Source organism: Dipteris shenzhenensis, chromosome 10 (assembly GCF_047967505.1).
Source record: "Dipteris shenzhenensis isolate YYH24624 ecotype China chromosome 10, Dip_SZ_1.0, whole genome shotgun sequence".
Classification (NCBI taxonomy): domain Eukaryota; kingdom Viridiplantae; phylum Streptophyta; class Polypodiopsida; order Gleicheniales; family Dipteridaceae; genus Dipteris; species Dipteris shenzhenensis.
In genome coordinates, this window is record NC_141605.1 from 52,950,656 (window position 1) to 52,974,807 (window position 24,152).

The following is a 24,152-nucleotide window of genomic DNA, read 5'->3' on the forward strand; positions in this document are numbered from 1 at the left end:
AGCAAGAGCTTCCACGTCTGCCCTCCTGGGGTCAGACCGCGGATGACTAACTTGCCAAGTAATGCCTGACTCTGCAGTTCTGGATCTATGATGCCAAGACCGCCCTCTGTCTGGGGGAGAATGACCGTCTGCCAGGCGACCCGGGCTCTGGTGGTGCCAGAACCATCTGAGCCAGACCACATAAAGTTCCGCACTAGTCTCCTCAGCTGGGCTACGCACGATCTCGAGAAACACCAGCAAGAAGCCACGTACCAAGCGGTGGCTAGAAGGACCTGATTGACCACAAGGGCCCTGCCTGCCAGAGATAGCAGAGCCGTGCTCCAGAAGCTAGCTTCCGTCGTATGGAAACTAGGACCGGTAGGAACTGCTGAGCCGGTGTGATATCCAGTCTTACCTGGAATCCCAAGTAACGTGTCGTCTGTCCTCTAGGGATCCAGCGAAACCCCAGGAAATTACCCCACTGTGAACTGGCTCCCGGATCCGTAAGAAAACCAACTGACTTATGCCAGTTGATTTTCGCCCCAGCGGCTAGGCAAAAAACCTCTAAAGACAGTGTCACTCACTCTAGTGACTCGATATCATCGTGCACATACAGGGCCGTGTCGTCTGCATACTCGGAATCCAGAAGTTCTGCATCATCCCGAATAGGGAGGCGCATCCCTCGAAGACCAGTGGTACGGGCTCATAGGAAGTGAGTCATGGCCTCCGCAAAAAATAGGAAGAGGTAGGGCGCAAGCGGGCAACCCTGACGTACCGAGCACTCGAGGGTGAATCTCTCCCCCATCTTGCCACTGATGATAACCCGGCAGAGGCCGATCTGTAGAGGCTAGCAATACCTCTGATCCACTCGTCCGGGAAACCGAACCGAGAAAGTGTGTCCTCCAAGAAGGACCAGTCTACCCTGTCGTACGCCTTCTCAAAGTCAAGAAGGAGTATGGCAAGGTGCTGGCCACTATCCTGGGCCCACTCCGTCGCCTCTGAGAATGTGAAGATGTTGTCCAAAATGCTGCGATCTTGGACAAAACTGGTCTGGGTGTCATGGATCAAGTCATGTAGCAAGGGTCGGATGCGGCTACTGATCATCTTGGCGAGGATTTTATAGGCAGTCGGGAGGAGGGTGATAGGGCGCCACTGTCTGATCTCCTGACGGTCCCCCCCTTTGGGGATGAGGCAAATCAAGCCTGTTGCAAGGCTCTCTGGCATCTGTCCGCTGGAGAAGATATGCTGGAAGGCTGCGAGCAAGGGCTGGTGGATCTGCTCCCAGAAGGTGGTGAAGAAAGCTCTAGAGAGCCCATCCTCACCTGGGCATTTCTGCCCATCAATATCGCTCACAGCATCCTGCATCTCTGCCACGGTGAATGGGGCGAGAAGGGTTTCACTCATGCTAGGCTGCACGAGCGACAGCATATACCTCCACACCTCCTCCCTGCATCGGCGGGCACGAGGGTCTGGGGGCTCCTGCTGGAACAGGGATCTGTAGAAATCTATTGCCAAGTCCTTGACCTCGTCTGGATCTGTCCTGACACTACCATCCTGCGCTCTAAGAGATCGGAGCTGTTCCCTTGCTGACCTCTGGCCATGAGTCCTGAAGAACTGTTTGCACATCCTGTCGCCTTTCCTAGCCCAAAATGACTTGGAAGCATGAAACGAGAACTCTGAGCGTCGCTGGGTGATCTCCTCTAACATGGCTCGGGCTCTAACCTCCTGTCGTCTGAGCTTCTCAGAGCCTGGAGAAGACTGCTGCATCCGCTGTATCGAGGCAAGGTCTCGTCTGAGACCCCTCTCCTTCGCCCACCACTGCTGCCTGACCAAAGTCGCCTCCTGCTGGCATATGAGACTAGACTCGGCAAGAACCTGAGCTACCTGAGCTGCCATATCCCCCATGGGGTCCCAATCCTGCTCCCACAGGTCCACTATCCTACTGCGAACCGCTGCTCTGGAGTAGATGGAGTCTGGGATCCGGCATGAGCGGGGAGGTAAGGAATGAGAGGCTGAGTCCAGGACTAGGATGACTGGGGCATGGTCAAAGAGGGTTGTCCCTGGAACCACCCTTGACTCTCCACCTCTGCCTATCGCCCAATCACTGACATAGAAACGGTCCAACCGCTCCAAAAGTCTACCTCCCTCCCTCCTGTAACCCCAAGAGAAGTCCAGGCTCCCTGTCCATCTGCAAAAGGAAGGCTCCCTCCAACTATTCCGTCCTCCCACAGCGAACAAGAAGGAGTCCCATTCTGCCTGCTCCACCTGAGCTATACCGAGGAACTCTGGGCCCCGTCCCTGCTGATCCTCTAAAGTCTCAAGGTTATTGAAATCCCCTCCTACAATCCAAGAATCCATCTTTGGCAACAAGTCTGTCAAAGAGCTCCAGAAAGCGGCTCTCCGTCTAAGATCGGTCGGGGCATAAATATTGAGGATGCCTAAGTAGGCGCCCCCTTTCGGAGGAAGAAGATGCTGTTGTCTAGGCATGCAGGGAAGGAGCCAATAGCAGCTGCATCCAAGTAATCCCAAGGTCCTGCTCGATAAAACTCCAAAGGTAGAGCTCTAGGAGGTGCCCTTGGGTGGGGGGACAAAGATGAGGAGTCAATACCAGAAAGAGGGGTGCTGGCTGTCGAAGGAGCTGGAGTGGTGCTGGCTGTCTGCGGGGAAGGGCCTCTCCCTCCACTGGGCCAGGGGGGATAGGCGCGGAGGAGGTCTGTGCTGGCTTCGGGGCCGCAGGCGGATGGGGGGGTTCCCATGGGAACATGCTCGAGGGAGAGGGGGGGGCTGAAACCAAAGGTGCCGGGGGGGTCCCGGAGGGGGGGGAGATGGAGGAACCGAGGAGGAGGGGGGAGGAGGGGGGGGCGGGGTGAAGGATGAGGGGGAGGCTGGCTGACCTTCTCCTTCCCCTTACCGGGCTGCTGCTGACTGGTGACCACAGGGGTGTCTTACTGGAGAGGGGGGGGCTTTTTTGTTACTGTTTTGTTTCCTTTCCGTTTCCTTTTGACCTCAGTCCAGCCTTCCCCTTCGGGAGGGGGTGTTGATGCCTGGCGGGGGGGATCCTGAGTTGCCTGGATGGGGGCCATCTGAGGTTCTATCCTCGTGAAGTGAGGGCAAGAGCGCGCCTGGTGCCCGAAGCCATGGCATCTCAGACACTGACCTGGACGACGAGTGACCATAATGCGCTGCATCACCACACCTGTGTCCGTCTCAATCTCGAACTCCGAGGGGATACTCTGCGGATCTAGGACTGCCACTTTGACACATGGCACCCCTTGGGTTGCCGCCGCATCAACGAAGGTGTCCTGCATGAGCCAGCTAAAGTGCGCCCTCAAGTCCTTGATGATTGGGCGAAGCTCTGTTGCGAGGCCTGGGAAGATGAGGGTAACTGGATGGCGGGGAATGCGGAAGCGGGCATCGAAGTCCGCTACACTGAAACCCCTATACCATGGGACCATAAGGATGATCTTCCCACCCACAGAGGTAGGGGACCGTCTGACCATATCGCTCGCAGCCTGTGCTGAGGAGAGCTTGAGCCAGAAGATACCACATCCCATGAGTGCGACCTCCTCAATGTGGCTGTCCTCAAGGTAAAGGGTGGAGTGCAACCAGTCCCTGATGTCTGCTCGTGAAGGGGCGTAGCCAATGACTCTCCCATAAACGGACGTCTGGGAAAAGTCAGTGGCGGCCTGCTTCACCAAGGAGACCTGATGTGTTATGAGGTAGGCTGAGGGGGGGGGGGTCCGTCTGGGCCACCGGTTCCGGACTTACGGCCGCCATACCGCACCGACAAACAGCGAAAGCTCCAAAAGGCGGGGGAAAGGAAGTGGCAGAGGCGAGGGAGGGAGGAATGGGGCGGAGGCGGGGGAGGGAAGAGGGAGGGATGGAGATGTACGAGGAAGCGGGGGGAGGAGAGGTGGTAGAGTGGGGAGAGAATGGCGAGGGAGGGGAGGAAAGGAGGAGGAAGGGGGGGGTGGCAGCGCGGCGCAAGACGGGGAAGGGGAGGGAGGAGGGCGAGGGTGTGGCAGTGCGACGCGAGGGGGGGCGGGGAAGCAAGGAGGAGAGGAGGGAGGGGAAGGGGGGGGGCAGCGTGGCACAAGGGTGGGGAAGGGGGAGGAGAGGGGCGGGGGGGGTGGTAGCGCAACGCGAGGGAGGGGAGGCGAGGAAGGGTGGAGGGACGGAGAAGGAAGGAGGGGGGGGGGGGGGGGGCGGATGGCGGGCGGAGAAGGAGGAGAGGGGGACGGGGGGAGGCGCGACAGCTGCGAGCGGAGAAGCGGCGGAGAGGGAGGAGCGGAAGGGGGGAGGGGGCCGCGCAGCGCGAGGGAGGTAGACGGGAGCGGGGAGGGGTGGGAGCATTCGCAGGAGCGGGGAGGCCTCTCTTGTAGACTGCAAGCATCAAAAGATACGTAATTTTCTTCATTCATGCTTATCCACAAGCCCTTAGTTCCCTAGATGGTTCCCTCTGCCACATGTCATCATTCTAGACCTTTAGCTTGGTACACCATTTACCCCTCTCTTGGGGCACAATTTAAACATTTGCCCCTTGGCATTTTTACACATTTAGGTGCACCTAGGCCTGAGCACTCAGAACCACCTAGTCGATGCCAATACACCCTCACCTAGGACCTTGGCAGTTACTTCCCTTGACCATTTTATTTACGCACATAAAATATTACAAAAGTCGGTCATCTAAGAGAAAATGCCCACCGATCTTTCCGAGGTCATGCTATCTCGGCTAGAGCATAAGACCTTTGCATATAGCTGGGATGCCCTTGATCCCCATATTCCGCATGATGAGATCAACACAGTTGGATCTATTCCAACTCTATACATCATAGACCTGGCGGGGTGGGCAGGAGTTCCCCACCAAGATCCAATTCCATCGCGACCCACTGCTTGAGAGTATCAGAGGATGGGGTGATTATCCAACCTCATTATCCAAATGACTAATGATCTCATAGCATTGAGGATTTGCCATCGAACAAATACGGCTCTTGTCACATCAGGTGAGGATTGAGGTAGGGAGAGCCACAGATATGCCTAGAGTGTAGCAGATTTGTAGGTTGTGCAGGTTGGCAGAGGTGGAGATAGGGGAGTATTTTTTATGTACCTGCCTAGTTTGCTATGAGATCCGAGGACGGTATCATTGTCGTTTTCAAGTGGGGCATGGTTTTGGGCCACTCTCTTAGCTGATTCACTTTCACAACCAGGTCTGTGTTGCTGGCGACACAGAGAGGCCCTATTGTGGCAGCCATGGAAGACAGAGAAAGAAAGAAAGAAAGAAAGTGTATTAAAGTCTTCGGAAGATCGATGGGTCTATGAGACTGAAAAACCTGATATAGTGAGCTATGGTAGTGGAGCTACTAGACGAGCATCCACACCAATGCAGAATGCAAAAAAATGCAAAATGGCTGTACTAAGTCCTAAGTACCACAAAGTCATATCGCGACTATATATATATCAATCTCAGCATCATCGTTGGCATCATCATACCATCATCATCATCATCATCATCGTCAGCAACAGGGCATCAGGATGGATGAGGCTGTGAAAGTGGAGGCATGAGGTCAGCAATAGAACGTTGTCGCCCCCTCAAGAGTGCAGTCCTCGTACGTCTCCTGGTCGTAGCTCTGCATCTAACCAAGGCCATTGTGACCCCCATCAGTCGGGCTCCGACCCTAAACAAGAAGGGGATGTCCCCAGGTGTGATCGGTGAGTCAACCCTTTGTCTGAGCTATTGGGTGACAGGCTCCGGGTCACGGTCATCGGGTCACGGTCATGTCGAGGTCTCGCCTCGAGGGGATCTATGTGATTTGGCTGAAAGAACTCCGTGATAGAGCTCTGAGAGGTATCAGTCGAGGGAGAAGGCTGCTCCTGTCTCCATGCTTGGAGTATCCTATCGCGGTGTCTGAGCATCTCATGAATGAAACCAGCCAAGCATCGCTGGTCTGGGTAGGAGAGGACACGGGCCAACATCCCATAACTATCTCTGAAGAGGCAGTAGAAACGCCCTCGGATCTGATAGTAAGCAGGACACCTGAAGATGAAGTGCTCCTCTGTCTCAACCTCCTGCATGTCACACAGTGTGCATATGCGCCTCTCCCTGGGTAACCGCTCTACTCGGCCACTCTCAATACGAAGTCTGTGTGAGGAGACCCGGAACTGCAGAGATCCTCAACGAGCAGGGTAGGTGAATCTGCGTGTATCCTGGTGGATCAATGAAACCCTCCGCTATGATATGTAAGAGGTGATCTCTATAGAAGCCCAGCTTCACTGGAAGATCACTCGGGCCCAACCAAGTCCGGAATGTGTGTAGTTATAGTAGATCCTCACGTATAACCTAGTTGACCTCATGTGAGAGGAGGGGAGAGAAAGGAGCATCCATGCTATACTGGAAAGGAGGTAATCTGTCCATGTGGAGCCCTAGCCCTGCAAACCATCTCTCTGTGCGTGCATACCAACACCTCTGGTCTCCCCCTGCTGCAAGTGCCATAGAAGAGGACAGTGCTAGCCATGGTATCCTGCTACGCTCGGATGTGTAGTCCCCATACTCCCTGACTCGGTATAGATACGTAATGACTTGAAATGCGGCATCTAGCTGTAATGGGGGTGATCCAAACTCCGCCCGAATGATCCGGTGAGGGACGGATGGCTTACCACGGATCATCCGTGATAGCATGAGAATCTGTAGCCGCTCCACCCTGGCCCACTCTGTATCTGACAAGTCTGGCCCCCAACATGGACTGCCATACATCCCTGCTGGGCGGACCAAGGAGTTCAAAAGAAACCCTTTGGTTCGTGGATCCTGAAAGTGAGAGCGAAGCACCGTCTCTCTAGTCTAGCCAATGAAGCATATCCTCTGCTCAGGCGTGTATGCATCGCGGGTCTCATGGTGAAGATGGGTCCGGAGAAGACGACCCCAAGATAAGTGTATGATGAAACTACCTCAACAGGGGACCCATCAAATGCAAAATGCTCATCGCGCATGACGACTCGAGATGTATTGCAAATCATAACCTTGGTTTTACCCAAGTTGACCTTCAAATCATGAGACTCACAAAAGGATTGTAGTGCGTCAAGGTGTCTCTGGAGCCCCTCTACTGAGGAGGACAAGAGAACCACGTCATTTGCGTAAAGTAAAATCCAGATCAGCGTGTGTCCGCGAGAGAGCAACCTACCCCACCCTGTGCCTGCGTCACTGTCTTGAGCTCGTCGATGTAGAGGCCAAACAAGGTAGGTGATAATGGGCACACTTGTTTGACCCCGATAGTGCTCATGATCTCGTTTGTCCATCTCGACCCTATCCGGACTCTGCCTGAAACTCGCTCATAAAGTGCCATGACAGCCCAAATGATCTCCTAGTCATAACCCAAATCCTGTAGGCATCGTATGAGGCAGGCTCTCGGAATGGTGTCAAATGCCTTGCGAAATTTCACAAAGCAACAGTAAACCCTCTGCTTCTGTGCCCTCGCCTCCTTGATGATACATCTGAATGCGAGAATATGGTCCATGGTCCCATGATCCTGTCTGAAACCGGCCTGTCCCGTTGCTCTGAGTCCTCGACATTCTGCAAATCTGCTGACCTCATAATCAAGTATAGATGCATAGATCTTGGACATGACATGTCCAATCATAATGGTCTTGTAGTTCTCCGGGTTCATGGGATCCCCTGCCTTGTGGATGGGTGAGATAGAGTATATCATGGTAGGTGGAGTAAGAACTCAACGGGGTAGAAAGTGCTATGTGGCAGGGGGTAGAAATGCTAAAGAAAAGATAGGTATGGTCAGCCCCTGGAGGGAGAGGTGCTACGGTAAAGTCAGTGATGCGAGAAGTGAAGGCAGGGGATCCCATGATGTAGTCCACAACACTGAAGTCTCCCCCATGTGGAAAGCAAGTGAAACCACATGAAGCGGGCCATCTATAAAGACCATTGTAGATAAGAAGATCATGCATCCTGCCGAGGTCTAATAGGGTCTGCCCATAAGATGTGAGCGGTCCTCGTCTGTCAGCCGAAACTCGTAGCATACCTGCCTCCTCAAGGTCAATGTCTGGCAGTAGAGTGGAGTCATCCCTGAAGTAGAGGAGTGGTGCCTGATGAGGTCAACGACATGTCATAGATTTCTATGCATTCAAGTCAGCCCCAAGACATAGTGGAGTAGAGGAGGAGGAAATAACTGATATGAGGGTAGTATGGATCAGTGGGAAGAGACAATGAGGGGTGGTTGAGCCAAAGATGCAGAGACCACGCTCAATACAGAGGTTGACCAAAGCATCCACGATGGAGGTTCAACCCATCCCAGCTTTACTTAGAGGGGGGGACCGTCTGAGCTGACGAGGTGTCACTCTTGATATGGCCCTTTGGTACAAAGATCACGGAGACCACACCCCCTCCATAACGACAGACAACCTGACAAACACAGGTATGCTTTATTTTTGCAACTCACAAGAGAGCCACTATGGCACCTAGCTATGTTTTTTGAGCACTAGTTTAGTTTTGGAGTTTTGAGTTTCTCTAAGCTTTTTATCATATCACTCAACAAGGGCCCTAGTGAGCCCTTTGCTTCAGCCCATAGTCGCTAGTTACCCTTGGATTGTACTTGTCTCATAGGCCCACCAGGCCTTCCGAAGATGTTAATATTTCTCAACAAAGAAGATCTCAATAATGCTCACACTCTCTCACCTCACACAAGGGATACAATGGCTCAATGGAAGGCATGGAGAGCTCCAATACCATTAACCATTATGAAGAGGAAGAGGGGGCACAACTAGAGAGCACATGACAAACAACTAACTATACTCCAGATTAGTTGAAAAGAATGAATATATACAAATACTTTTAGGGCTAGGGTTTCCAACCCTCTTTCCTTTTTAGCAATCTTTTGTGTTAGCACTATGCACAATAAAAACATGATGTTGAGCTGAATCCTCAACATTGACATCAACTTATCTCTTTAATCTTATTCAGTTTTCTTGGGGTTTGACCTGCTTGCTTTCACATCCGTTTTCTTTATGAAAGTAATGTATATTATCTTCATGACATAGGGAAGCTTTATCGAGGGTGAATGATGAAGTGCAAAAGCTTAGGCGGGAGGTTCAACGAAATGCAGCAATGGATGCTGTTGAAAGGCGAAGCCTAGATAGAGAAACAGAAGCAATTTTGGCACGGAATGAGAGATTGGAGATGGAATACCGAAATGCAATTGTGGAAGTACAAATATTATCTGCTAAAGGCGCTTTGTATGATGAGGTGTGTAGTAGCTTAGTGAAGTCCTTGTAAATTCATTTTTTATGCAAGGTTGTCTATATTGTTAAAGTAAATAAACTTTAGATGTATACATGCAATTATGGATGCTACCACTATTATTGCAGCATGCTTACATCATAAATCTAACTTCTTTCAAAGTCAGATTTATAGATACAGTCATCAAGCATGCATCTTCAAAAAAGAAAGACGAAAAAAGAATGTTTCTTCAAGATTTTAATTTTGTGTTGCTGTGCATAGGCATGCACACATGAATATATGTAATTATGTGCGTGCGCACACACACACACACACACCTGTTTTTGTATAGTGAAAACTTTTGATTGATTATATTACAAGAGTAGCAACATCAACTGAAAATCTTAGTGTATGCTAAATATACATCATGATCTATGCAGTGCGTCTGCAAGCAATCAAAGAAGGATTGCTGCAGAGAACGCTTTAAAAAACCAAACAAGTAAAATATGGGATCACCAAAGACTTTACAGTTCCCGTCTGTCCATAAAGTCCAGAGTGCTCAATAGCGAACCCAAACAAAGAAAAGATGAAACTTTGGTCTGGGTGGATGAAAACCCAAGAGCCATAAAAACTTCCCAAAAAGACTAGTCGGGAATCTGGCTCACAGGTGCTGATGAAGAAGATCAATGAACTCACGAGAACATGAACAAAACCAGAATAAATGAGGCACAGTCTTCTGAGGACTAAAGCATCAGTGGCAATGAGCAGAAGCAATGTATCTACGGGCCAAAATCTGTCTAGATGGAAAAATGCCCAGAAGCACTCGCCAGAAGAAAACCTGTTGTCGAAAAGGAGTTTTGTAAGCCCAAAGCTGCTCTAATCTCTTTCTCCACTACTTGGCTGTGCGATGCATTCGCCAAATAGAATTACCTTTCTCTGACCCAAGGTTGAGGCAAAAGGATTTTATACAATGCAGGCACCGTACACACACACACACACACATTTTTTTTTGTGAAATCATTGATTGATTATATTATATGAGTAGCAACCTCAAAAAAAGGTGCTACAATTACATCAACTGAAAATTTCAGTATATGCCAAAAATACCTCATGATCTATGCAGCGGGTCTGCAAGCAATCAAAGAAAGATTGCTGCAGAGAACGCCTAAAAAAGCCAAACAGAGAGAAAGTAGGATCACCAAAGACTTTACAATTCCTATATATCCATAAAGTCCATAGTGCTCAGTAGCGAACCCAAACGAAGAAAAGATGAAACTCCGGTCTGGATGGAGGAAACCCAAATAGCCAGAAGAACTTCCCAAACGGAACAGATGGGAATCTCGCTCGCAGGTGTTGTCGAAGCAGATCAAAAAACTCACGAGAGCATGGACAATGCCAAAACAAGTGAGGCACAGTCTCCGAAGAAGCAGAACATCTATGGCAAAGTGCAGGAGCAATGTGTCGATGAGCTAATAGCTATCTAGATGGAAACACTCCCAAAAGAACTCGCCAAAAGAAAACTGGTTGCCGAAGCGGTACTTTATAGGCCCAAAGTTGCTGTAATCTTTTCCTCCACCACTTGGCTGGGCGATGCATTCGCCAAACAGAATCACCTCTCTGAAACCCAAGGTTGAGGCAAAAGGATTTTATACAATGCACGTACAGTAATCTGAGATAGCCTCAAAGGACGAGAAGAGGACCCTGGAGAAGTCAAAGTCCAATCTTCCAGTCGGTCCTAGAGTTCCAAAGGAGGAATTGGAGCATAGAAGTAATTTGTTGCCACAAAGGACGATAATGAGAGCCCAATCCATATGTAGTGGCTGCTAGAGAAAAGGGGAGCACAGTACCAGCATCATCTATAACATCAGCAACCGAGGTGATGCCTTTAAATGAGACAAAGTAGGAACGTCGAGGTTCCTGTAAAGCCAAGGGAGGCTGAAAGACTTTCGACCAGTGAATGCTTTCAGCTCTCAAAGAATTCCCAAGCAAAGATTGCCATCCATTCCATTCCAGATGAGAAAGAACATGCTTCCAGTCAAGAAGCAAGCGGGAGACAAAAGGGCATCCAGGCAAAGTGCCATCAGTGCAGCCAAAAAAGAAATCCTAGTGATCGAGTTGCCAATGACCAAACACAGAAATATTGATACGAGTGACGAGAGTCCTAATCATAAGAGCCCAAGGCTGATCACCTTGCAGAAATTGCAGCAACATTTTCCCCCTGTGGGCAAGAATATGCACATGAATATCCGTGATGTTCAATCCACCATGCATCTTGGGAGAACAAATGTGATGCATCGAAAGCAGCCTGAGACTTTTTCTGCCATGTTTGGATCGCCAGAAGAGTTCCATAAAGACAGACATGAAAGATATAAGATCTGCCTTAGTGAACATGATCAATGGCAAGTAAAATTGAATATATGCCACAAGGATGGACTGCACTATTCGAAGACGAACGTGCAAAGGCCAGGTTGCCAGTTTCCAATACTCAAGCTTTTTCCGAAGCTTAGCCAAAACCCAATCAGTTTGTTGTCGGCGAGTGAGTTCCCACCCCAAAGGGTCACCAAGATGACGAACAAACTGAGTGGGTGGAATGATATCCCCGGGCCATAATAGACTATGCCAGTCTTTGGAATGCAAAGGGAGCAGCTTAGACTTCTGAAAATTAACATGAAGACCAGCTGCCAAACCATAAATAGAGAGGGCCTGCATCAAGGCACCAAGATCATGGGGCGTATTCTTTGGGGTAAAGAAAGAATCATCAGCATAAGCTTGAGCAACCATGCTGCGATTAGCATCCAATTCCAAGCCATGAAGTGATCCTGTAGCCACAAGATGATCAATATATTGCAGCATAGGATGAGTAGCAATGGCATACAGTAAAGCACTAAGAGGGCAGCGGACCGAACAATGAAGAGTCCACTCATCAGAGATATCCTCAGAGATAATGCAAGCCGCATTGCTATCTCTGTAAAGCCAGTAAATAACCTGCTGCATTTTTTTTCCAAACCCCAAATCTCGCATAGTTTGCGAGATGAAATTCCATTGAACCGTGTCAAAGGCTTTTGCAATATCTACCTGCAAGAGTAGAACATCTTGTTGCGTGTATTTGGCATATTCAATCCCAATATAAGCATTGGCAATGTTATCTGTGATATGGCGACGTGGAACAAAGCCATATTGGGAGGGATGCAACCCATCATGCAAATAACCTTTAATCCGATCAACCACCATTTTGGCAATGATCTTGTAAATGACTGGCATGAGTGTGATTGGCCTCCAATCACCCAGTGAATCACATAGCTGCTTTTTTGGAATTAGCTTGAGAAGACCCTTTTTCCATGACAAAGGCATCTGCTGATTTTGCCATGCTGTATTTACCATTTGCAGCAAGGTGAATTTAAGAAGATCCCAGAATGCAAGAAAAAATTCAACAGTGAGACCATCCCATCCTGGAGATTTCCATCTGCCACAGGATCTCAGTGCATCAGACAATTTCCTTTCAGTAAAGGGATGTTCAAGTTCCAAAGCCTGAGCATCAGACATAATTGGATGAACATGCTGCAAAAGAAGCTGACGTGCAAACACGATCCGAGGAGAAAGAGTATCCAGATGCCCAAAATGAGTGGAGAAGTGTTGCACACATAAATCAGCAAGCTCTGAACGAGATGTTGACCAAGAACCATCAGGCATCCGGATCCGACAGATATTGGCAGCCTTTCTTTTGTAGTGTAAACTCTTAAAAAATTGCTTGGAAGAGCAGCCTTTATCCAAAAATGCTCGTTGTCTGGATCGAGTTTCCCATTTAGCAAGCTTTTTGCGATCATTAGATTGAAGAGAGAATTGAGCCTGACATAAGAGCATGCTTTCCTCTGAAGACAAAGGGCGAAGATGAGCAAGCTCACTCAAACTCTGACATGTAAATTTGGCATGTGCTACAGTCTCCCTTGTGGCTTGCATATAGGATTTGCCATAATCTCGAATAACTGCTTGCATTCGAGCAACAAAAGCCTACCAGGCATAATCCAAACCAATGCGTATCTGACGAGAGAGAGGCTGAATAGCATCAGAGACCAAGGCTTTAAAGTCAGCATGCTCCAGATAACTATTATTAATCAGCAAAAGCCTTCGGCAAGGCAATCTGTCAGTGGGAAATTCATGTAAGGAAAGCCTCAACCAAAGAGGAGCATGATCCGAATGTGTGAAAGCATGATCAACCCAAATTTGACAAGTAAAGGCATCACAATGCTGTGGATCAATCTGATACCATCTGTCCAAGCCTGCCCTACCATCTGTCCAAGCGTGCCCGATAAGAAGATTGAGCATTATGCTGAAAGGTATAACCCAAAAGCATGGGCTGTAATTCCTTCCAGAGATCAACCAGGCGCAACTGAAGCAAAAAATCAGACCATGCCTGTATTTCAGAAGCCAACATATGAGTGTGGCCTGAGGTGTTGTCACCCGATTGAGGGGCATTATTAAAGTCACCACAAATGAAGGCATGTTGTCGCCATGGATAAGTATGCATGGCAGCCCAGATCAAAGCTCTATCACGAGAAGACTAGGGGGCATAAACCAATGCAAATTCAAAAATTTCCCCTTGAACAAGGCATTGAACAATAATCCATCTACCATGGCGATCATTGAGAGCCACAACAGGTTGAAGGTCGTGCTTTACCAAAAAAGCCACACCAGAAAAGGAGTGCTCTCCAGCATAGAAGATATCATAACCAGCAAAATGGAGCATACATATGCTGATTATGCTCTTGCAAAGCAATTATATCAGGCTGCAATTGCCTGATATACATCCAGACCAGTTTCCATTTGCGACCATCACACATTCCTTGTACATTGAGAGTAACACACTTCAGATGATCAAGCATATTTACAGTTATGGGACAAGTATGTACAGCAACTAACGGGCTGTCTACGTCTACATTTCCTCCTCAATGTCCGGGCCTCTGCCCTGGGATGAAGCATCAGCCTAAGGAGAGGACAAAAGTGCAGCAACTTCTTCTTCAAGAAACAAGGTCCGATTTGCAGTCACAGCAGCCCAGGTCAAGCCAACACCAGAGTTTTCAGCATGTGTTTTCCCATGAGAGGATGCACCACTCCAAGTTCGAGAAGGCAAAGGTCGCCTGGGGGAGATCACTTTGCGAGGAGTTTGCCATCCATCAGTCAAAAAATTTTCCCCCTTCCCCTGAGGTGGAGAGGACAAAGGCACAGGAAAAGAAGCATTACCATGTGAGACAGCCGGGGCTTTGCCTTTGTCTTGAACAGAGAAAAACTGTTTGACCCCTTTGTTTTTTACCACAAAAGAGGCATTTGCATTCTTATTCAAAGGCTGAACCATTTCAGCTTACACTGGCATCCGTGGAGCTCGGGAAGGGCATTGTGAAGCCATGTGCCCAAATTGCTTGCATTCAAAGCAAGCACCTACAAACAGCCCCCACTTGAGCTTGTAAAAGGCACTCCCCATGGAAACATTATTCACAGTGACCGAATATGAAGCTGGAGTGGGATGATCTGTATCCCACAAAATGCACACACACACACACACACACACACACACACATGTGCACGTGCATGCACAAACAAACAAACACCTTCTTTCTATCCCCACCTCATGCACAAGCTATTGTCACAGTCGCCAAACAAGTTTTGGCTCATGATGCAATGAAATATTGTTTACCATTAATTATTGCTTTCTCTCAACAATTTTTGACTAATATTTTTTCACAAATGGCAAGAACAAATATCGTACTTTCATTTGAGCTTTCAAGTTGCAAGCCTATGCAGAACTTCATTCAAATTATTGCATTAAGTCCACAAGTGCAACATCCATCTGCTACGTATATCTTGCATAAGTTTGGCCGTTTTTAGATGCCAGGTCATCTATTTCCTTGGGTTTAATTACATTAGCCTTAGGTCAAAGGCTCTCTTAAAACTCATCCACTTTCTGAGTTTCCCTAATCTATGTCATTAGAGCACCTCTAATATCGTGAAACTCACATTGTGCATAATGCATGACAATACATAAGCAACCTTATTCTCCTTTCCTCTTCGGTACCGAATCTTCATATTAAACTCCTACATGAGCTTTGTCCACCTAGCTTGATGAAGCAAAGAATCGCTTAGGGTAGTGCTTGAAAAAGTCGAAAGATCTGCCATAATTTTTCAGAAATGATGATTTAACATGGTCCTTAAACCAGCGGGCTGGATAGATAAGGCTAGCAAGCTTGATCCTCCAATGAACAGATTGGTCCCTAAACGATCTTGGTGGTTGGACGGCCAGCAAGCTAGCTGTATGGGTTGGGTAGCTAGCTTGTTGTTTCAACCAGCAAGCAGGGTATTTTGTAAAAGAATATTGCCTTGATCAAGATTGCCTATCTCCCTCCGAGTTTATAATGATGAAAATAAAAAGAGACTATCATTAAGTTTTAGGAGAGAAAGAGAGATGTTTGATTGTGTACTGACTTGCATTATGTCAAACATGTGTATGATGTGATCGTTGTCTTGCTTGCAACCTTTCCATGGCCTACAAATGTCCTTATTTACAAAACTCTCATGTTCTGCCAAATATAATTTCATTGTAGTGATGACTTATTCACTTGTGTTGTGTCTTCTTTTCTTGCATTCTATTGATGCCTAGAGGGATTTTACAGCAGTTGGCTACGTCACTTCCACTCTACGGCCAATCGTGGAGTTACATTGGTCCTTCCAATGGACAACATCTTGCGCTTGAGCCATTTTGTACTGGTTTTAGAGGAAACACCATAGCTAATCTTGCCCTCTTTTAGCTAGCTAATCTTTTTTTTTCTAGAGAAAATAACTTTCTATTAATGCTTGAAAAATGAACCATACAAATCAGCAATCTGAAAGGTGTTGATCATGGGGAATAAAAAGAGAAACCAGTTGTCAGAAGAAATCAGCCTATTTCCAGAGAGCTAGCTTGTGAATCTCCAGAACAGTGGCTAATAATCAAGGTGGAGGAATATACATCCAGCGAATACCTCGTCCTGTAAAAACATAAAAGGTACATATAGGCCAAGCCTTGCATAAACACTGCCTCTTTCGATAGTTGTCCTAGATCTTGAAGTCCCACGCTTCGAGATGACGCGTAGGGTGTAGATGATATCATGCTAGATGGCAACAAGGGTGGCTACCGCGGGGACCTACTCGCCTCCCATCCAATACTGCAAGTCAACCTAGATGTTGCAAGCAGTGATGTTGGACACCATCTCCCATACACTATCCTCTGGTGATGACCTCTTCCACTTGAGCAAGTCTAGTGCCTCATCAATCTTTGGTGATGACCTTTGCCACTTGATCAAGTCCAGTGCCTCATCAATCTTTGGATCTCTTGTCGTCTCAAGATGAAGGCCTCTAGACCCCATCCTGTACAGTCTGGGGTGAGAGGTTGCTGCAAAACTTGGGTCCTTGAGGACACCTAGGTCCTAGAAAATTTCTCGTACCATCGTGGGGGAACGAGGCTCTGTGCAGCCCCTCCCACCAAGACTCTGGGATCGCCAGGTCGATCTCCGCCATTCAAACTCAACTCTCGCCTATGGCTTTGCAGATAGTTGGCTCTATGGCCCGAAAGAGCTGGCTCGGCCACTATCCCACTATGCCTAACCAATGTGCATCCTCTTCCCCACCAACATGAGTCCCTCCTGATGCCAAATGAGGAGTTGTCAACCAAAACTCCTCATAGCACCTTAGAGTGTTTCGAATGAACTCTTTGGACAAGGTTGCCAAATCCTATGGAGGCTCCTCATCAAGGGATAGTCCTTCCCTTTAAGGAGAGCCTTTGAAAAAAACCACTTGTGAGATTGTTGCCACCTATGCGAGGTGTGCTCGTGAGAAGCCCTTGTTAAAGCAAGCCCTTCTAGGGCTCAGGGCCTAGAGTAAGACTGCATGCCACCAACTTGCCCAACAAGGCATTGCTTTGCATCTTGAGATCAATGATGCCAAGTCCTCCTTGCACCTAGGGTAAGATCATTGTCTTGCCAAGCAACCTTGTCTCTAGTGTTCCTCGTGCCATCTGAACCTGTCCACAGGAAATTGTACACAAGGTGCCTGAGCTTCCCCATACAACCTCTGTGAAAGCACTAGTAAGAAGCTATGTAGCAAGTCATAGCTAGGAGGATTTGATTGGCCACCAAGGCCTTGCCAGCTAGAGAGAGTTTGGTCGAGCTCCAATACAAAAGCTTGCACCTCACTCTCTCTAGCACCGGGGCAATCTGCTGCTCTGCTGAAATGTCAATGTCCACAGCTTAGGTTCCTTGTTGTTTTCAACACGTAATCCATCGGAAGCTAAGTACAGCCCCCAGTCAAGATCTCCGAAACGTTCTTAGCCATTGTGAGAAAGCCGACTGATTTGTCTAGTTGATCTTGGCCCAGATCCTTGCACCCCTTCAAGACTCTGCCCATGCCCTCTACAAAGAGTGTCGTGCCATCTGCAAACTCTGAGTTCAACAACTCCTCTTGACGAATCGGGAGCTGCAACCTTGAGGCGTGCTCCTTGAGAATGTAGAAAGTAGCCCAAAGCCTCTACCACAAAGAGAAAGAGGAAGGAAGGCGAGGGGGAAACCCTCTGGAACTGAGTGGGAAAGAGCCCCATGTGACCACTGATAAGTATATGACTGGCGCTCCCTTCATACATGGTTGAGACATCTCAAATCCACTTATCGATTAAACCCATCCTCTGCACAGTGCCCTCTAGAAAAGACCTCTCCACCTTGTCATAAGCCTTCTCAAAAACCAAAAGAAGTATCACAATAGACTGAGACTCCTCTTGGGCCCAAACAATGGCTAGCTAGTTGATCTGGGATATGCACCTCTTTCCAATTGTGCATGCGATACTATCCATACTTTCATACCGTTGAATTTGTTGGATCTTCTGAGAATATGAACTCTGCTACCTCTTGTTTGCAAGAGTAGGTTGCATGAGTATCATCTAAATCGATTTTGATCAAGTCATCATGTGTCCACTCAATGCTTGGTGCAGTTGTCTATCTCTTCATAGCTTTCTTGGAATGTCGCTTTTGCTTGGTACCAATCCTTAGGTAATTCCCTACCACAATTTTGATTGTTTTATCTTCTCTTTCTTTGTCCTCTTTAATTAAATCTACTTGTTTCTCAAGCTTGGTTCCAACATCATGAGAGATCATAGTGTCAAGCTTAGAGATGACAATGGGGAGGGGTGTCACTCACTTGTGAAAGATCAGAGTGTCAAGCCTAGCGATGACAATCCGGAGGGGGTTACTCACACATTGATGTACTGCTTCTTTGATTGAATCAAAGCTGAGTTGCTTGTTGATTTGATTCTCCAAGGTAGACAGGCGTTTCAAAAGAACTTTCATATGTGTTCTAAGCTACTAGTTTTCCTCTTTAAGGCAGGCTTAGAACTATGACTTCATCCTGGTGCGAGGCAAGGGGGGAGAAGCCATCACTAGAACAGATGACTTGACCTACCTGCCGGCCATTGCTTTGAATGCCAAAGCTATGTGTCTGCTGATCGGTTGTGTACATAAAAAAGTTGAAAACTTGAGTGACGAGAAAATGTAGGTCAAGCCGGTTGTTTGGCAAATGGATCGCCCAGCCAAGTAGTGGAGGAAAAGATTACATCAACTTTGGGCCTATAAAGTACCGCATCGGCAACAAGTTTTCTTTTGGCGAGTTCTTTTGGGAGTGTTTCCATCTAGACAGCTATTAGCTCATCGACACATTGCTCCTACACTTTGCCACAGATGTTCTGCTTCTTCGAAGACTGTGCCTCACTTGTTTTGGCATTGTCCGAGTGTTGTATCTTCCTAAGCAAGATTTTCTGGTTTTGAGTAGGGACATCCGATTTTGTGTCTTGTGGGATATGGAAGAGCCCATTCCTTTGTGTTTAGATACCGATTTTCTCTTAAATTTTGCATATTTCCCGAATGCATGTTACAAATGCAGACAAATTGGTCATTTTGCTTGGAGTTGCCCCTCATCCTCACGTCAATCTAATCTTATTAAGAGCACCTTGGTTCTCCCTCGGGTTTCTACTCCTCTTTGCTCTGAAAAATTGGATCAACAGTCTAAGCATAAAAAAGAAGGGAGAAGGGTGCACACTGAAGGGAAAGCCTCAGTCACAGTGTCTTCTTCAGTTCCTTTGTCAAATCGCTTTCAGGCTCTTTCTTTCTGTGATACTCTTATGTCAGATATTCAGTTGCTGATGCTTGAAATGGTTCATCATGATGTTCCCTCTTCCTCTACTATTTCAACTTCTTCTACTATTGATATATCTGATCCTCAGGAGCCCTCTTCAGTCAGTATGCCCTCCCAGTTGTTGAGCGGTCTCCGCCGGACACTCTAGTCCCTGAATCACCACCTTGTAAGTTGCAGGTGGATCTATCACCCTCGGATATAGTTCATGATGAGGATTTGCATGTGGATTTGACAGAGCAGGATACCCAGGTGGATATCTCTCCTTTTGATATAGTTGATGATGATACAGTGGAACAAACTATGGATTTGAGAGCTCAAGATACTCAAGATACTTCTCCTTTACCAAAAAGAATATTCAATCTTCAGGATATGCATCCTATGTTGCAACAGGTTTTTGACCCAGTGATTCAATGTTTCCGCCTTCTTGCTTATGTCAAGAAAAATCACAAAGGTCAAAAGAAATTGTAATTTATTGATGGCACTACTACTTCACTCAATGCCTTTCTGGTACAACAGGGGATCACTTTGGAGGATATTGTCTTTATGTCGCCACTTGGAGGCGTGTAATTTCATATTTTCCTCATTTGTCTTTGGGTTACTTGTTATCTCCATTCTGTGTGGGGAGAATATCATACTAGATGCTCCCTAGTGACTTGTAAACATTTTCACTTTTCTACTTTTCAGGTCGCCAACTTGGTCATTTTGCCAGAGCATGCCCTTCTTCTTCTTTACCAACTCTTGCTCTGAAGACCTCTGCTCCTCCTGTACCGGTTCTTGCGGTTCCTATTTCTTCTTCCAGTACACAGGAAGTCCGGCATTTTTTCAAACCTACTAAGGTCTGGAGGAAAGTTCAGGAGGCTAAGTTGGTTCAAGATTCAAATCCTTTTGCTGTTTTATCTATTCCGGATCCACTACCTACAGTGTCAAATTGTCAGGTTCTTTGTGATCTAGTTTTTGCTGTTACTTTGACGTTTGAAGTTGTTCTGTCATATTCTTCTTCACTGCTGCAAAATTCTGTTGTTATGCATGAAGTGGAAGAAAATCTACAGTCTCCTTCAGCTCCAGATACTGCTATTCCGGATGCAGATATTTCCTTTTCTGTGGAGTTTCATGTTCCTTCCCCTGAGAAGCTTGTTGATATGATGGCCCCGTTACAGAGCCTCTCAGTCTCGGATCCTGATGTTCCTTTTTCCTTGGAGTCGTTTCATCCCTGGTTGCAGCAGGTTTTTGATCCTATGGTTTAGAAGTTTCGGCTACCCGCTTATCTTAAGAAGAATCACAAGGGCAAAAAACAACTCTGTGTTATTGATGGCGTTGTCACTCCATTGCATCAATTTTTACAAGGCAATAGGTTGAAAATGGATGATGTTTTGTTGCAGTCTCGTCCAACTGATATGTAAATTTTTACTTGGTTGCCTCATGAGATTTTCTCTCTGAGGTTTTACTTGTAAATTTTATCTTTGTACTTATTGGTGGATTTTCACCTCTTTTTGAGGTTTCCCACACAGAAATAAAAGATTTCACAAAAAAAATGTGTGTGTGTGTGTGTCCCGGTAATGGATCACCCTCAAAGCGCTGCCTATTCCTCTTCTTCAGCATCTTTCTACCCTTGCAGCGCTCTTGGGGAGGCCTCTTCATGTTTCAAGACAAGAGTTTTTGCAGGCCACTTGGGATATTCGTATTTGTGTTCTATGGGATATGATGCAGCCAGTGCCTTCTACTTTGGATCTTGATCTGGGTTTTGCCCATCCGATGCGCATTCGGTTGCATTTTGCCTCTTTTCCTACAGCTTGTTATCGGTGCTGCCAGGTTGGTCATTTTGCATGTGCTTGCCCTTCTGCTTCCAAGACCACTCCTCCTGCTCCTTCCTCAGCAGTCAAGATTACTCGCCCTTCTCCTCTGGTCTCTGCTATGGCTTCACTGGATAAGCCTTCATTCACTGCTCCGAAGCATTACTAGAGGAAGGAAGATAAATCACAGGCCAATCTTTCTGCCGCTAAAGAAGATCAGGCTCAGTCTCCTGTTGAGCACCACCAGCCACCTTCTCCTTAGGATATGGATGTTCCTCTTGAAGAGGGGATTATATAGGATGTTGTACATGTTTTATCTCAGGTTGATACTCGGAGTGAAGCTGAAATGATGAGTCGTGATTTATCTGATGTAGCTCCTTCTTCAGATGGTACTGATGTTAATCCAGCTCCTTCGCCTGTGATGATCGTGCCAGAGTGAAGGCAGATGGTGTGGAGAGGAAGAGAGAGAGGGTAGGCTAGGAAGAGAGGAAGTGATACTCAAAAGGAGACATAATGCAATGGAAATGAAATGACTAGAGCAATGAACAAAAATGAGAGTAGTCACATGTAAACCAAAGAGATTGTACCTTGATACTTGATTGATTTGACACTAGACAAGTACAGCTCTTATATAAGAGCACACACATACATATGAACATCTTTGCATATGGGATAACTCCCAATATGACACGTGGCATCCATAGGACACACTAGACTAGAACTCACACTAGAACACACTAGAACACACCAAACTGACTCAACTTGGCTTCATATTCTAACATCTCCCCATGAAGGCAAGGTGAGAGACTACTGGAATGGAACCAAGGACAGAACATGACAATGACAGGACTACTAAACTGTGCAATGTCTGAACTAGACATGGCTCCCATGCCAACTCAGAGCTGAGCATGGTTCAGAGGTTGGACTGAGCACTCACATGGCTTTATGTCCCAAACATGACTCAGAGGCTCATGTCTCAGCATGGATGCATGAGCAACTTAGAGGTCTAGAAGACCAATGCACCAACATCCTGGAACTCATATGCCAGGCCTGATAACTAGACCCTATCAATGCCAATACATGGCTTCCATAGTACATCCCCCTCTTGACTCCAAGGACTAACTAAAAACATGGAGTCACACACCATAAAAGAAATATACCATTTTAGGAGGACAATCCAAGGTAGAGGACCTTTATTGACTCTTCAAACATTCTTTTTAGAGGGACTACTCAAGGCAGAGAACCTTTAACTCAAACATATAAAAAAATATAAAAGATTTCATTCATTGGACAGCCAGCTTTTTGCAGTGATAGCCTTGAGGCTTTTGGGTTTTCAGGTCTTTTTCAGGGTATCACATTTGCTATGGCTGGGAACAATCAAGATTTATTTGGAGTTCTTCGTGAAGATGATAAGTTGGATGGCACCAAGTATCTGATGTGGTCTTATCTCATGAAACATATTCTTGTTGCAAAGCATTTGTGGAATATTGTTTCTGGGGCTGATTTGAGGCCAGCCAATGCTACAGTGGTTGCCTCTACTGCTGGTCCTTCTGCAGGGGGTACTCCTCCTGATGCCTCTTTCTCTAGCACTCCTGCTGCTGGTCTTCCAACTCAAGAACAGTCAAGATGGGATGCAAGAGATGCAAATGCACATTCATGCATTGCTTTATCATGCAACAGAATCATTATTCCACACATCCGGTCTTGCAGGATAGCAAAGGATGCTTGGGATAAATTGGCTTCTCTCTATCAGATTCGCAATGAAGCTCGTGTTGCATATTTGAGAAGGCAATTACAGGAAGGCAGTATGAATGAAGGTGAGTCAATGGATGCATACTTGACAAAGGTCAAGGACCTCATGGAACAGCTTGCCAACATTGATGAGGTGGTGCCAAATTCATAGCTTGTTAGTACCACATTGAATGGACTGCCAGATACATATCAAGGGTTTGCTACAACCCTTCGATTAGTGGCCATGGGTAATCCAGACCACTATTCTTTTGATCAGCTAGTTACTTTGCTTTTTCAGGAAGAGCAAAGTAGAGCTAATAGACAAGCCATTATTCCTGATCATGCATTTGCTTCACAGCAGACAGGAAGAGGCAAGGCTTCCAAGCCTATGGGCAAGCCAAAATCTGCGCATAGCAGCTGCAATTCCTCCCATGCATCTAAAAATACAGCAGATAAGTCAAAGAAGAAAAGATGCAACTATTGTCGCAAGCCTGGACATGACATTTCAGAATGCAGGAAGCACATTGCTTCAGAGAAAAAGAAAGCAGGATTGACAGTTAATGCCTCTCATGCTATTGAATCCCATGAGGGAAGATGCTTCACATGCACATGCTCTTCAGGATGATTGGGCATTGGCTGTCCATTGCTCATTTGATCCCTTCAAAGCTGATGCATTCTTTACTGCTAATGATGCTCAGTCTTGGTACTTTGATAGTGGTGCTTCCAAGCATGTCACATCTTGCAAACAATTGTTTCATTCTTTAGCTGATGCACCTCGAGGGGGGACTGTTACATGTGCTAATAATGTCTCATATGCTGTAAAAGGAGTTGGAGATGTGCAGCTCACATCCATTTCAAGCCATCCTGTCACTCTGACAAATGTTCTTTTTGTGCCTGGCATTGAAGTCAACTTGATTTCAATTTCAGCAATTGCTACTTCAGGTTTCAGAGTGATTTTTGATGGCTACAGATGTCTAGTTTATGATCTTCGTGATGACAATGCCATAGTTCTCACTGGCACTTTGCAAAAAGGGCTTTATCACCTTGATCATCATTCAGCTGCACTTTCTATTGAAGCATTGGCTATTTCAGATTCACAGCTTGCTGAAAGTCATCTTTGGCATGAGAGAATGGGCCATCTCAATTATAGAGCTCTTGCAAAGCTACATTCACAGCAGATGGCAAATGATGTACCTCAAACTCACACAGTTTCCAAACATGTGTGTGAGGGT

General features: G+C 46.9%; 1 protein-coding gene across 5 annotated transcripts in view; it reads left to right on the plus strand.

The window, feature by feature from the left end:
- LOC147897970 (uncharacterized) overlaps positions 1-24,152 on the plus strand; it is a 196,590-nt gene that overhangs the window by 69,515 nt on the left and 102,923 nt on the right. For all 5 annotated transcript variants that reach the window (XM_087380521.1, XM_087380520.1, XM_087380524.1 and 2 more), the window contains exon 8: positions 9,019-9,223. In XM_087380521.1, coding sequence (XP_087236647.1) covers positions 9,019-9,223 — 205 coding nt within the window. The remainder of the gene's footprint in view (positions 1-9,018; positions 9,224-24,152) is intronic.